Raw genomic sequence first — 15867 nt, forward strand, 5'->3', positions numbered from 1 at the left:
TATTGAGTATCTTTAACATTAAACCAAAAACATTCTTCTCTAGAGTGTAAATACCTTTCTATGAAATATGAATAACTGTTTATGAAGTGTGAATACATTACTATGAAATATGAACAAATCTCTATGGAGTGTAAGAGCGAAAAACTGTTTGGCAACCTTCCATCCATCAATCAAGACAGTAAAATTCTCTCACGGTCCCTCTGCCCCAGGCAACCACCTTCGGTACTCCAGATAAACTCATAAACCATGTAAATGCATTTGAAACTATGATGCAATTAAATACACATGTAAGCCCCTGCAAACAAAATCCTATCCAAAAACATCCACTCTAAGGCTGGTCAACCCATTGGACCCTAAAGTGGAACTCTCCCTGCCTAAATTCCCTGTCCCTAAACATCACCGAAATAAACAAAAACATCTAAGATCCTCACATGTATTCAATAACATCAAATATCATTCTACAAAAATTAATACCTAAGAATATGACACAATTATGTATTACACATGTCTATATTTCATTGCAGACACTGGAATGTAGTCCACTACACTTCATCTCCCCGTAGTCTCGACTTCCAATGGATTTGTTGATGATGGAATCGGCCACACCCTCCTTGTTTCATCTCCTCCAGTCATATTGTCCCTTCATATTGTCGTTGTTTGAGTATTTCAATCTCCACATGTCCCCCAAATGCTTCTGGAAGAAAAAGAAAAGACCAAACAGTATCTTTTGCAAAACAAACACTTTCAAATTAAACATCAATATCAACTAAGAATATAAAAATGATATATAAATGATGTATGAATCACATTAACCTCTTCCCCCCTTGATTCATAAAATCATACCAACATCACCCTAATATTGAAAATTTTTTTGTTGAAAAATCATCAAATAATCAAAAAGGATATTTATCTATTCAGTTCTACTTGTCCATCTTCATCCAGATCAGGAACAGTCAACACCGGCATCTGAGTGTTGTCTCCAGGCATCACTCTCCAACCTATCTCAATATCATAGCTTTCTCAAAGGTCAGTAACAAATTACAAACATCACACACAGTGCTATCAAAGCTGCAATTAAATGTAACCCATCACTGCCCCTACTGGCCTACCTGATCTTGCAACCAAGTCTTCTCAGATCTCCCAAACGCATCCCTTATATTCTTCAATGCATATATAACCCTAATGATAATATCTGAACTATCTGGACTCAAAGTATCTACTAATATTATCAATATGATCTTTCCAAATGTTACACCATACCATGGAAAAAGTCCCCCCTTCTCCCTTAGATTTATCCTTCAATGATAGGCTTGAAGACTATGACATGTAGCCATGTCTCTTTTCATCCAATTTCAAATATAGCTTCAGATTTCTGTGTCCGGTGCTACCCCTCTTATAATGGTAAAAACCTCATATGGAAGCTTCAACGTTGACATGTAACAACATCCTGTCCATCCATAATGTAAGAATATATATGCTTTATCACCACAAACCCTCTAAATATCTCTAAAATTCCCCATAGTCACATTGTCAGGCAAAAGCTAATCTTTTAACCATCAAAGTCCTGCTGTTCTTACTACCTGGTACATAAAAAGTAACATATTTCTCATTACTACCCTTAAGGTCATGCATACCCAAAGTTATCATATAACATCACAATCTGATATTCCCATAAACATACCCCTTACCTCATATGTTTTATTAGAACAAAAACAACTTTTAGCCCTCAATGGTTACACCTCAAATGCTTCAGGGTTTGCTGTTACCTGAGTTTCCTTCCCATCTAACAAATGCACACAAGTTAATTCACATAACCCAATAACACCTAACCCTAGGCTTAAACAAATGTTTTGACAATGACATTATTTTATCTGTTACTGACTGTTGCTGATACCACAGTCATGACAACGCATAAGATTGACACATACTTGATAGAGGTCGAGCGACCGTCTCTAACATGTTTGTTGCTGGAATTCTCAACAGACATGGACCCTCAAGATTCCTCACTGATATTACAGAATGAGCTGCTGGAACCTGCCCATCTATCTCTAATTTTCACAACAGAAGAATCAAACCACTCCCTTTAGTTTCTCTCTCCCCTAACGAGCGGTACTGATCAGATACCTCTCCTTGTCTGTCATTAAAATCAAAGACCTCATCCTGTACCTCCATGATGAATCTATATTCTCTCTACTACTATCTGTTCTCCTATTTTAACCCTATTCGTCTTGCTACCCCCTTTAATTTCAGAAAAGTTGTTGTCGGTGTCATACTTCCTACATTTGCTATTGCCATCGTATCATTAATCCCTTCCAAAGTTACCATTAAAGTAGTTGATGTAGTTGATGTATTAACCTTAATTATTTCTAGTGGCAAAGCTACCGATATCCTATGTGTATTATTCACTGTTGGAGTGACTACTGTAACATATTCTTCCTGAACTCCTTTGGTGACTGTGGAGGCTACAACAGACCTCAACTCTTCCATTATAAGCGTTACTTTATGAATTACATAGCCTTTTAACCAATAATTCTTAACCGGAACAAATTTTAATGCTTGCACTAGATAAGTACACATATATTCTCCCTGACCTTTCTCTGTAACATTACGCAACATAAGTGAACAGTCACTCCTAACCCTCTTCCAAACTATACCTCCTTTGATTAGGTGCCACAGCTTCTACTCCTGGTCCTGATAACAATACTTCTTCTCCATAATTATCTCTCCATGTGGGAGGAACGTCCCCATCCTAACCCTAATAAGTATTTTTCCCCTAAAATTGGTGCTGGAGCTATTGGTTCCCTTATAATCAAATGCGATATATTTATGGCTTTAATAACTATCAATGTTGAAAGAGTTAAATTGCTTCTCACTGTTGTTTTAATAGACTGAAGTGTTAATGTCCTTAGTTACTTCATCCATTTTCCAAAGATTTGAAGTCTTTGCTTGTACTTCCATCTATCACCACTAGTGTCACTTTTTCCCAACTCTCAGTCCTATCTCTAATCCCTGACTTTCAAACTTTTGATTATAAAAAATACACCTATAATTACCTTGATCTCCCTACTCTAATGTGTCCTTCACCATTGTTCTCTCTCTTACTACTAACTTTGAAACTTAGCTTACTGTCTTAGAGTTCCTTCAACCTAGTTCTCCTAACTTATTTTAATCTAATCTTTTCTCCTAACCTTTAAAAACCTTTTCCACTGATTTATTCACAAAATCCCTTTACCACCAAATTTTTAGAATATGTGATTGGGAAGGTCCCCACCTGCTTCTGACTTTACACACAGACTTGGCAAACGACTAAACACCTTTTAGCCTAGCCTGAAATCTCTTAGTGTAAGAATGTAACCCAGAATAACAGTCCCCCCTTTTAACTTTATTTTTCAGACAGATTGTCTAATAGGCAGTCTAATAGATTATCATCCTTCCTATGATATTATCTTTTTAAGCAAATATGATTCCCAAAAACCCTACTTTTTAAAATCCTCTACCAGACAGCCGTTTAGTGTACATCTTATTGTACAATTCAATTTAAACAATGCATCTCTTCCCAACAATGCAATAGGTATATTTTTTAATATTAGTATGTCTATTTAAATTTCTCCTTGAGTTTTATAGCAGAGCTCACTTGGTTCCTTAAGAGTAATTAGCTGTTTACTACCTCAAATCCCTATCCTAATTAGTTAATTTTACATAGTGAGATGTTTAACCTCTTTAGGCTCAACACAGATAAGTTTTTACACTATTCACTATCACTTCTCATAGTCCTCTGGTTTTACTTCAATTGTTAGCTATTTTCTCTTCTTCTCTAATCGATGCTATCAGCTGACACCCCCCTTCGTATCTTCTAGGCACTAACAGGTGATCTCGACTGCCCCTGTATCTTCCTTAAAAATGTTCTCTGTGTTTCCTCCTGACTTGTTGCACTCACAGGTAAAGTAACCAATCTGTCCACAATTATAACAGTCTTCTGAAAGTTGCTGGAAGTGTAGCTGAAATCTTCCTCCTCCTTCTAAGCCTTCTCGTCCTCTTCCTCTCCAATTCTGTGTCTGTCCAGAAACTGGCTGTGGATATGGAACATTTGGTATCCCCCTTGGCTGGTACAATTGCATTTGATATTGTTCAGTTGAAGCTGTAACAGTGATTGTTGATTTGGTTCACTCTGATTCTTCATAACCAAAGCTTCTCTTCTCCACCAGTTGTATGATTGAGTTTTCTCAGAGTTTCTTCGTCCTGTTCTTTGTTGTTGACATATCAGGATTCTTCAACAGCTTATATTCTAAGTTCTGTCCTCAAAATATCATCTTCCATCATCTTCTTACTTTTCTTCTGTGATCGTCGTTTCTGCTTGTCCTCTATCTATTATTCGTCTTCATCTCTGATGCAACAATCACCCTCCTGGATGATCACCGGAAGCTGAGGATAAACATCCCTAAGCTCTACTTCCCTTAGCCTTATCTCTATAGCTTTGTTTATCTTATCGCTGGAATCTTTTATCCGTTTTTGTTTGAGAATGAAGGGCAACTTTTGTTTCATTTGCCGGATAACCTAGCAATACTTTAGTTAAAGGATTACCATTTTGTACTATATCAACCGGTGTAATGACTTTTATAGCCTTGATGTCATTTTTCCCCATTGTAACTACTCTTTTATATTCCTTTATTATGAACTATTTTATTTTAGACTATATAGCCTATGGCTTCCCCCCTCTAATTATTAATATAAACCTAACAACTCCAAAAAAAAAAAAAAATCAATTAAAAATCATGAATAATTAAAACCAATTTGTATTCCTATATCCTATGTCACCAATTTATCAATTAGTGTTGGCTATCTTACCACAACCCATCAAATGCAAGTAAATGTAAGTTAGTCAACTTCAAAGCAATCCCAAAAACAAAGCCTGTAACCCCTTGCTCTATAACCCCTAATTATCTTAAATTTACAGAATAATGTCAGTCCTTGATTCCCAACACAACTCCAATCAACCCCAGTGATGCACATAGCCTCCAAAATGCAATTTTTTATGAATCAGTTTGCCAAGCCTATGTGAAATTGTCATCTCAAAACCTTTTTTTTTTTTTTGACTTGATCCTCTGCCGTGTCACGTGATGTTACGTCAGCACTTCCTGTATCTCCTCTCTCCTCTTGCTTATCGTTCCTCTCATATGACAGAAGAACAAAGACACAGAATAACATTTTAGTAGTTAATGCAATCACTGAGTTATCTCAACCATATTCAACATTCCTTCGTTCATATTCGCTCTAAGACTTAATTTAATTCATTACGTATTTTATTTTAATCCGTCATTTAACTCAGGACTAAATAGATCGCTCAAAAACATTTTTTATTTTATTTTAATCCGTCATTTAATTCAATTCATTATACTCCGTCAACATATATTTAATTTATAAATTTACTACATCTCAACAAATAGTTTCATGTTCGAATAACAGTCACTTTAACCTATAAGATTCGTGTTAAAATCTCTCCTCTTTGTTCCCACGTCTGTGTCTCTTCCTGCAGCACGCAGCCCCCCAGAAATATGACACGTTACCCACAATCCCGTTTTTGTAGTTTTAGCAAATAACCGCATGTCGTAGTTTTTTTAGTACCGGAACCCAACGTCTCATAATCTCGTGCCATAAACTACAACTCCCACGTTTTGTAGTGTAGTGTCATAAAATTAAACGCATGCGCAAATGCATTCAATGATACGATTCCCGGACAATAGAACGATAGCATTACGCTACAGCTTCACTATTTTATACCTTATACTCACACAATTACACATAACAGAGCTCACATTTGCGTAAAACTTTGAGTTCCACCCACATACAAACAAGTTTAAGAGGCTTATCCTATCGCAATAGCCCTCTAAGGATATCCGTTAGCGTGTAGCACGCAACACAATTAGCATTTAGCCTTAGCATTTAGCATTAGCCGCTATGTATAATGTAGCCTGAAACACAACCCAGCATTTAGCATTAGCATTAGCATTTAGCCAACCTGTGGCTTGCACCACGCAACAGACATCCTGCACTGCCCTTATTCCTTTTAACATATATTTCTCCTACCGTTTTTGCTACCTTGGATTAATGACCATTTCCCCGAGAAATTAGACCCAATCAGACACCCCGTCGGACGAAAGTCGAACCATAATCACAATCAGATAAACCCCATCAAACCGAGTTTTCTTTAAAAACCCACCGACTGCACATTCTATCGTGTAAGCGGATTTGTCGGCCCATCATTTTCTAAATGGCCCCCCCGGGGTCTTAAGCGGTACAGTGCCCTAATGAATGCGCATATCTGTTTTAATTGTACACCTTCAATACTTAATTCCTACCGTTTTATGCTCTAAACTTCCAATTACCTGCCGTTTACCCATGGAATATATTATAACAGACTCTAGTCGACCGCAATAACGCCACACGAGGCAAGGTCGTATGGTACATCTCTCCAGTGTACACAAGTCGTATCCAATCTAACAAGCTCCAGAGCGGTAAGAAAAACTCACCCTTGTCTGGCCATGCTTCAAAGTGAGTTAGCCTGGCGGCTGAATGAAACAAAGGAGAGGTGCAGACCAGCCCCACGTTGGGCGCCATTTGTCGTATCGGGTGAATGGTGGCAATTATTGCTGTCAACAAAGAGTCCGCTTATGCTGCACAATGATTAGAGGCTTTTATTAATATCACAAGGTTACAGCATAAGTTACAGACCCGCGGTGCCTGGAGAACGGCGTCCCAGATTGCAATGGCCGTTCTGCCTTCTCCTTCGGTTTTCCCCCTACTTATAAACAATGCAAAAAGATGCTCCCTCTTCTGGCCAATCACCAGTCTCCCCTGTCTACAACACACTTCCTGTCTGTTGTATGTGACGTTACACTAAAACATTCCCTCTTGATACTAAAATCAACATTCTTTCAGTTCCACTTAAAAAACATTTAACAACGTCATAATCTCAATACACGACACGTCTTTGGTGGTTCGGGTGTTTGTTACTGAAAGGTTGACCAGTCGTCTGTGGGATGTTCAAAACGTGAATATTTGGTATTGAACGCTATGATTCAGTCGTCTTTGGGATGTTCAAAACATGAATATTTGGTATTGAACGCTATGGTTTAGTCATCTTTGGGATGTTCAAAACATAAATACTTGGTATTGAACTCTATGGTTCAGTTGTCTTTGGTAGCACAACTTTAGCGCCTCTGGTAGCAAACACTGACTTTAGCTGTCTTCTGTGGCCTAACTAGAATGGTTGGCACTGTAAATTGAAATTCAACTGTCTTTGAAACAACAGTGTCTTTGGAATGGGGAGGAAAAAGGCAAGGACATCTTCTCTGGTCACTTCCACAGCACCAACCACTGACGTGGTCAAATTGTTTAACTCCAAGTATTTTCTGTATACATTCTGTATACACCAATAAGCTCTTTACCTGGGTTCAGCCCAGCAAACTCACATTCTATTCACTGGGGGAAGGACAGTTGACTTTGTAGTTGCTGTGGGTCGGGTCCCTCTCAATCTCTTGTTCCTCTTGCTGACTGTGGTAAAGCGGAAGGGCTGCAGGTCGGGTTGCTCCCCGGGGGGCAGGCGCTTCATGAAGTGAACGTCCTGCTGGTTGGGCAGTGTCTGAGGGCCTCTCCTGGGGCGTCCCCTCTTGGTGAAGCCCACGTACCATCCCGTATAGCATGCTGACCTCAGAGCTGTGTAGTGGTTCTCCAATACCATCTCAATGAAGACACAGTCTGCACTGCGATTACTAGCCTTCTGGGAGACACACACATGATAATGTCAATAGAAGATTAAAGTGAATAACTCCGGGTTAAACTCCAAATTAAAAGGAAAGTGTAGCGAGAGTCAGAATAAAAATGGTGTTTGTCTCACCTTCCCCACAAGCTTGCCTCGACGGTTCATGCACAGGTAGAAGTTGGTCTCTTTACCACGGATTCTCACCTGACTTCCAAAGGTATCAGCCTCCACAACAAGCTGGGCTTGGAAAGAGACAGAGGCCCAAAAAGACAGATTGTAAATAGGGCATTGAAATTGAGAATATACTGTAGGACAGGATGGGGGGGATTGTTAAATGCAATTAGATCATTGATGTAGCCCAACAACACAATGCAGAGGTCAAACCCAATCAATAACTTTCCTTCTCTGTCTCCCTCTCACTACCCACCCCAAACCCCCTCGATCCCCCTCCAACAAAGCAACAAAGCAGGGCAAATGGAAAATGTATGACCTCATCGGTGGCGTATACTGGGACTGAGTCTAAACTGTTGCTCCATCTTTTTCCTCTTTCTATTTCTCTCTATGTCTCGTGTTAGGGTCTGTTAATCATGCTGTCATCAGTAGCCAAAGGGCTTGTCTGTCCGTTTGATAGTTTTTTTTAAATGAATTTGAGGGCCATGTACTGTAGGTATGATAACATACAGGGAATTATTGTTTGGTTCTAGGTGATTCTGATTTGTGTTGGAGTGTTCTGTATGTTATGAGCATATTCATGTGAATGTTAAATATGTTTATAGGAAGTACACTCTTAGAAAAAAAGGTGCTATCTAGAACCTAAAAGGGTTATTCGGCTGTCTGCATAGGAGAACCCTTTGAAGAACCCTTTTTGGTTCCATGTAGGACTCTTTCCACAGAGGGTTCTACATGGAACTACTTCTATGGGGACAGCCGAAGAACCCTTTTTTCTAAGAGTCTACTACTATATCTTACCATATGTATCCCCATCGTCTCCCTTGGCACTGATTCTCCTCCCCATCACCTGCACGTGTTTGCTGCTTGTCCTGCTGTACAGCTGGTAGACTCTGTGCTGCCGGCGGCTCATGGCGTCTCGACCTCGTGTCTGATTCTCCACGTATACACTGAAATTACCATTGTCCACAGCTAAGACCTGTACCACCACAAAACAGACAGGCATGTGGTTAGGATGTGAGACTTTATTCAGAATTGGATATTAGAAAACTAAATGGATACAATTCTATACACACATTTACCTGCAGGGGGCTGCAGACCACCAGTAAAGCCTGGACAGATCTGAAAGAAGGGGAGAATGGATCTGCCTTGAGATTACATGTGGTATTTTTCAACCTAAAATAATACAAAAGCAGTCTGGCTGCCACGTTCCTGCCTCTTTTCTGCCTTCACCACCAATATTAAACCAGTCTCTATGCCTCCAAAAAAGGTAATTTTTAGATCAACAACAAGAGACAGTGGCCATGCTGTCTCTCTCTAGGGACAGCTGCTGAGCTCAGCTCACATCTATGATGAGCTAACAGGATATCAATATTCACTAATCCATCCAGCCATCTATCTAAGCACTTCAATCTCATCCCTCTCCGGCACACACAGCACATGCATAGATACAGATTACTGTACAATGCTGAACTCCATCTTAAATAAAGAGGGGGGAGAGCAGGAGAAACGTTACCAGTAGAGTGTTGTTCCATCTCTTCCCAGTACCCCCTGGCTGTGTGCTCATTAGGGGACCCCTATACCTCCTGTGCTGTCCATATGTAGGGATGCCTGGAACACAGCCTACAGCTGGTGCAAACTGCACACAGATGTCTGCTGCTCCACTTCTGCTCTGCCTCTACTTTTGTTCTATATCTGTGTTACCTCTAAAAAACCTGACCTTGTCTCTGTTTGAGAAGTGGAGAATAAGTTTGAGAGATACATGGCCAAAATGGGGTTGACAGGGACATTTTACAGGGGGAAACAGGGTCATGTTTCACAGTAAATTGAATATTTGTTAACAAGTCTGATAGAATTGCTTTATGCTTTGTTAAAGTGGATGGATGCCCCAATTTGGGGAAGAGCCAGTTGCTGATTATCCACTTAACTAATCGCATGATCCTGTCAAACACCCAATCAAAGGCACTAATAAGGTACAGTCATACTGTATTCCTCTTGTTAATTCATAACCCCTTAGCAGACCTTCTGTCAGTGACAAATGGCTGCTCTTTCAGTCTGGGGAGAATAAAAAGAGGTGTCTGGGTCATGGGACATGGTTGAGTGACCAGAGGAGCAATGCTGCAGGAGCTGACATGACCATGTGGAACAGCCTCAGAGGAATTGTACACATAAAAAACACTAGATTCCACAACCACATGGTATTGGAAAAACAGAAGCATACATATGCAATTTCTATACCACAGTTAGCTGTCCAGATAAATCGTTTTTCATTATTCAAATGGCTAAAGGAGAACATGCACCCTATCTGACAACGTGTCTAACACCACACCTGCTACCAGGTGCTGGACTGATGGTCAGAGCATGCATGAAGAGAAACACATATGCACATACACACACACCATTCATGAGACACGGGCTACTTCCACTCGTTTCACTCCAGAAAATCTTAGGTTGCGCATCAAGGGTTACTGCGCATGAAGGGTTACTGCACATTTAACTTACAAGACGACCAGTGTAGAGAGGAGGGAACTCATCTCTCGTCCCGCGCAGTTACCCGGGTCAGGGAAAGTCGGGCACAGTCAGGATTTTTCCACTGGTACTGTCTGTAATCCGTTCGTTGGGGGAATGCAACAATTCCTGCGGGCATCAGCAGAGCACTCCGGGCACATCGGTTAGGATGCTGGCGGAGGAGAATGGTTTTGCTCTGGTATCGTGTGGCCAAAATTTGAGCGAATACGCACTGGGTATGTCCCGTTTGTCCAACACCTCAATTCCCCGAAATCATGACAGGTGTTGTGCAAAATAGAACTGTTCGCAGGTTGACCTTTTTTTTTTTACTTGATCTGTTTCTACAACTAGGTCTACAATGTTAATATCAGAAAATTGTAAAATAGGCTTAATTATTCCCATTGTCCATTAGTTTCCATTGTCTTCTTTAATTTATTCTGTAGGCTTTATCACTTTTCTTTTTCCGATAATCTATGTTCATTGATCAGTCCATTCCCAGTGTCAAGGAAAGTCTGTATTTATAGAGTTGGAGTGGGGCATGAGTGGAGTAGTGGCGGGGAAGGGGTAGGCGACACGCGGCCGGTGTAATCCAAGTGATGATATAGGTGGGTCTCACGGGAGACAAGACCACTTGGCTGGGTCATATACATACCAAGTAGATTAAGGAGTCCACAAGCAACGGCAATGCGACTGTCAGAGAACCCAGTGAGGTAGCAGACTGTCCATTGATAGGGAGGGTGGGGTGAAAAGTGGTTTAGACATCACACTGTGAACTGGACGTCCTTTTCCCCGCTGGACGTCCTTTTTCTCAGTGCTCTGTACTGAAATGTCTGTCAGTGTAGACTGAGAAGACCAGCCCAATACAATGCAGAAACTTTTAATTTAGGTGTTCTACAGGTGAAAATGAGGTACCTGCCTGGTGCCCTTCTAGCCTGGCTGACGCGCGGCCCACGTGACTAAACAGCGCGCTAGAGAGGCTGGTGTTAGCAAGACTAGTGCCCTTCCTCCATATAGTCTGGATGTTGTGTTGGTAGCATACCTGACCAACCTTTCCCTCTCCTATAGACCTTCAAGATTTCCATATGAGTGTAGTGATGACTGGAGAGTAAGCCTCCATTGCATTTGCGCTACACAAACACAATGTGTACATTGAAGAACTGTTTATAGTTTGAGAGGGGGACACATAGTAGCCTATAGTCCTGCCGTTTTATTTCGTTTTAAATTCCATTAAGATTATGAAATACATAATGGAAAAGGAAAGGGAATGGGAACGTTAGAAATGAGGGGGGAAGGTGGGTGTGCATAAGGTATGTAAGCAAAGAGTGGGATCCAAAATGAACATTTCTCAGAGATTTAACAGCACCGCCAGATCCTCATTCACCACAGAACCGCAGACATATGGTCTGCCAACCATACTAACCCCTGAATCTCGCTTGGTTCCTTGATCTGATCTATAGACTATGGATCAAAGTAGCCTATTTTGCATTGATAAGAAAATATAATCTCAACTACTGCTCAAACAATATAATCTCAACTACTGCTCAAACAATAATCCAAACAACATTGTAGCCTTATTAGAATCCCCTTCAAAAATAATGTATTTTTCTTTTAAGTATTAACTAGTGATTCCAGGCTATTGCTCAAATCAGCTGCGCGATACAGTATGTGCTTTTCTCCTTGACAAAAACATGATGATATTCTATTTTTAACTGATATGGGAATGAATACATTCAAGCAGCATATCAAACTGGGATAAAGTTGTAGGTTACACCGGCAAATATAATAATATTTGCCAGGGCATATTAGGCTATTTAATTATAAATCTGATTATTTCACATGGCGATGTGGGAAGTTAATCAACTTCAAAATAACTTCCTGTCATAACGTGGCTAATATGCTAGCGTATCTATTTAAGTAGAAAGCTAAAAACACAGAGCCTAACGTCAGCTAGCTGTCAGCTAGCCTAACGTCAAGTAGCATGCTAAAAAAACACAGAGCCTAACGTCAGCTAGCTGTCAGCTAGCCTAACGTCAAGTAGCAAGCTAAAAACACAGAGCCTAACGTCAGCTAGCTAGCTGACGTTAGGCTCTGTGTTTTTAGCTTGCTACTTAACCTCCTGAGAACCAAGGAAAATATTGTTTTTCCTAATCATATTTTTTGTGATTCAATAACTGTTTAGGGTTTAAAAAAGCATCCTACAATTTCCACATTTTAATTTTAATTTTAATTTTTTATTTTACAGCATGTCCACTGTAGTGGACAACAGGATCATTTGAGTACGAAAAGAGACACATTTGGTAGATACAAATTTTTACAGAGTTCTTACAGATTACAGAGTTTTTATGAACTAAGAATACATACATTTTGGGCTGTAGATTGATTATTATCCAAGAATACAGACATTTTGATTATACAATACACATTAATCATTCTTGAATCCTTTTCCTTACATTTCGCAAGGATAGCTTTACAATTAAAGCTTAACACTTTGTTATGTCCATATCCTTTGATTGGTCCCCTTGAATCCTTTCTGTGTTATTTGAACAATGAACATATAACTAATGTGTAACAGATTTATTTTGGATTTTTTCCTTCTGTCAAACTGAATCCAATCTAGCTTTTTCCTTCACTCTTCATTTTGTTCTTAGTATTTTCTTTGTTAGTGGTGAAAGTCCTGGAAGCAATTTCTCTTTTTGGTAATGCAGAGGAACATCTTGCATTTGGTACATCTCATGTACGTCTTGCTCTTGCAGCCCTTATTTCTGCATCTTTCTGCATGCTTGGTATCCATCATCTCAGGCATGTGCATGGCTCCTAGTCTGCGCACAGATGGCTCTGGTTGTGGGATCCTCATTTTAGATGGTGGCTCATACTCATCCTCACTCTCTTCACAGCTGTTTTCCAGTTCCGGACTCTCCAACAGCTCCTCAGCTAGGAGTAGTTTGAAGTCCAGGTACTGATGTGTGTTCTTGGATGGTCTGTGCAGAGCTTTGCTGTCAGACTGGTATTGTATCCAGGAGTTGGTGATGGCAACATCAAAGAAGTGACTGATCACGCGCGATGTCCACTTCTTGGTCCTGCTTGACATACGATAGAAGCTAAGCATGCGATCACAAAGATCTACGACACCCATGTTATCATTATACTGCTTAATTACTGCTGGTCTTTTAACCTGGACCAGGTGCTTTTCTTTCTGGGACCATCTGGTACAGATGTCTTCTGGGTCTTTCCCATGTACAGTGGATGCCATGAGCACTGGTTTGTTGTCGAACCATTTTGTGATGGCCAGCTCAGGACTCTTTCTGGCCACTGACACTGATGTTCCTCTCCCCTCTTTTTTCAACTGTTTGTCTACTGGCAGCTGGCACAGCTTTGGGACACGGTTCTTCATTATAGTTCCAGTTGCAGGAAGGCCCTTTGCCAGCAATGCATCCAATAGATCTATGGTTGTGAAGTACCTGTCAAAGAATATGTGGCTTCCTGTTGGAACAGATTCAACCATGCGTAGAACTGCTGCAGCTCCAACTCCTAACCTTTGGACTGTAAAGGTATTCTTCCCTTGGTAGACTTCAAAATCAAGCATCAGACCATTTGGGGATGCAAGGACAAAGACCTTTAGGCCAGTAGGGTTTGGCTTGCCGGGAACATATTGCCTGACTGGACAACGGCCTGTGAATGGGATGATTTGCTCATCAATGCAGACCCTTTCTGGCTTTGCAAGGCTGAGACAGCCTTGGCGCACACGATCGAGTATTGGCCTGACTTTCCAAAGAATATCTGCCTTCTTTGTTTCCTCTGTTATAGCCAGGTCATTGACAATCTTGAGGGAATTTCTTATCCTGAAGAATCTATCCCTAGTCATTTTGCTACTTATGACTGGCACTTTAGTTTTGTTGGCCCAAAACATTTTAATTCTGGGATAGCCAAGGCAGGCCATGTGGACTGAAATGCCCAAGAAGATTTTTATTTCTTGTGGCGTGGTGTTCATGCACACTCCTTTGATTTGCAGCTCTCTTTGATTTGTGTATGTTGCCAAATCTTCAAAGACCTTGTTGTCAATGTACTGTAAAAAGTATTCAATTGGACTCCAGTCTGCACGTGTTGTAGGGTCATCTTGACACACAGGAAGCCCAGGTAACACAGGTGCAAATCTGATATGAAGGAAAAAAGAATAATAAATGATAAGTAATAACAGTTTAAATACTCAATGCAGCTGAATTTAAAATTGTGGAACTGCATCAAACATACATGTTACTCCTGGCCCACAGAGGGCGACGAGTTTCCTGTTCATCCCTGTCTGTATCTGTGTCTGTGTCTGCATCTGTCCCTTCAACTGAGCCTTCTGCATTGTCTTCCTCTTCTTCATCACCGTTTTGTATCACTGGTTGAAACTTATCCTCATCTCTCTCATCATCTGACAACTCCAAATCTGAATCTCCCTCGGTAAAGAATTCTTTCTGCTTCAGTTCTGTTTCCTACGACAATGTGGAGTCATTATTTACATGAAGATAGTCCTGATGTCCACTATAATTGACATTCATAAAATGGCAAATCTTTCAAAAGATACATAATTTAGTTGCTATCAGAACTAAATATATGATTCCTAACACCTTCATGAACAAGAAAATATATGATTATCATAGTAACAAAACCATAGACAAACAATATTTGACTTACCTCTCATCTTTCCATAAAATGTGCTTGTTCCTATGCCGTCCATTTTGAAAGGAAAGATAGAGGCGGTTCCCGGCCTCCCAGCCAATCAAATGACATATCACTGAAAAGCCCAGGATGTCCTCTGTACAGTACATCAGGAATTAAGAGACTTGCACAAAAGATTCCAAGAAGAGGGATGAAACTCAAATGTCCACTACAGTGGATATAAGTCAATGGGCTGGGTCTCAGGAGGTTTTAAATAGATACGCTAGCATATTAGCCACGTTATGACAGGAAGTTATTTTGAAGTTGATTAACTTCCCACATCGCCATGTGAAATAATCAGATTTATAATTAAATAGCCTAATATGCCCTGGCAAATATTATTATATTTGCCGGTGTAACCTACAACTTTATCCCAGTTTGATATGCTGCTTGAATGTATTCATTCCCATATCAGTTAAAAATAGAATATCATCATGTCCGAGGGAGGACATCATGTCATTGGAGGAGTGGGTGAGTGACTGACTTTTTCCCTTCGTTTCGTTTTTCGGTGGCTACACAGCTAGAGATGCACGTGTCATTTGGTTAGCTAGCAAGAAATGTGACTCACTTTGCTAGCTAGCTATGCTGAATGACTGTTATCATATCTTTTGCGTTCGCAAATTCACTCTGACTTGCTATCTACTCTGATTTCAGAGCACTCTTGTCTTGTCTGAGTGTGCCAGAGTGCAGAATAACTGATGAATTTACGAACGCGCAAGACCCGCTGAATA

At 40.3% G+C, this 15867-nt stretch overlaps 1 protein-coding gene and 1 long non-coding RNA gene across 2 annotated transcripts; both read right to left on the reverse strand.

Annotated features, from left to right (window-relative positions):
• Positions 1-7465: 7465 nt before the first annotated feature.
• On the reverse strand, positions 7466-10461 carry LOC311136346 (fibroblast growth factor 18-like; the record flags this gene model as incomplete). The annotated part of the gene is made up of 5 exons (XM_084170454.1): positions 7466-7777; positions 7895-8001; positions 8729-8906; positions 9010-9049; positions 10430-10461. 5 exons carry the CDS (start codon positions 10459-10461, stop codon positions 7466-7468), a joined length of 669 nt encoding a protein of 222 aa, XP_084026580.1.
• A 3786-nt stretch (positions 10462-14247) lies between these two features.
• On the reverse strand, positions 14248-15307 carry LOC311135901. Its single transcript, XR_014613823.1, has 2 exons — positions 15113-15307; positions 14248-14586 (listed from the first exon to the last, which is right to left on the reverse strand). It is a non-coding gene; the product is annotated as an uncharacterized lncRNA (long non-coding RNA).
• Between the last annotated feature and the right edge of the window lie 560 nt (positions 15308-15867).

Source organism: Coregonus lavaretus (genome assembly GCF_964263955.1).
Source record: "Coregonus lavaretus genome assembly, chromosome: 10".
Classification (NCBI taxonomy): Eukaryota; Metazoa; Chordata; class Actinopteri; order Salmoniformes; family Salmonidae; genus Coregonus; species Coregonus lavaretus.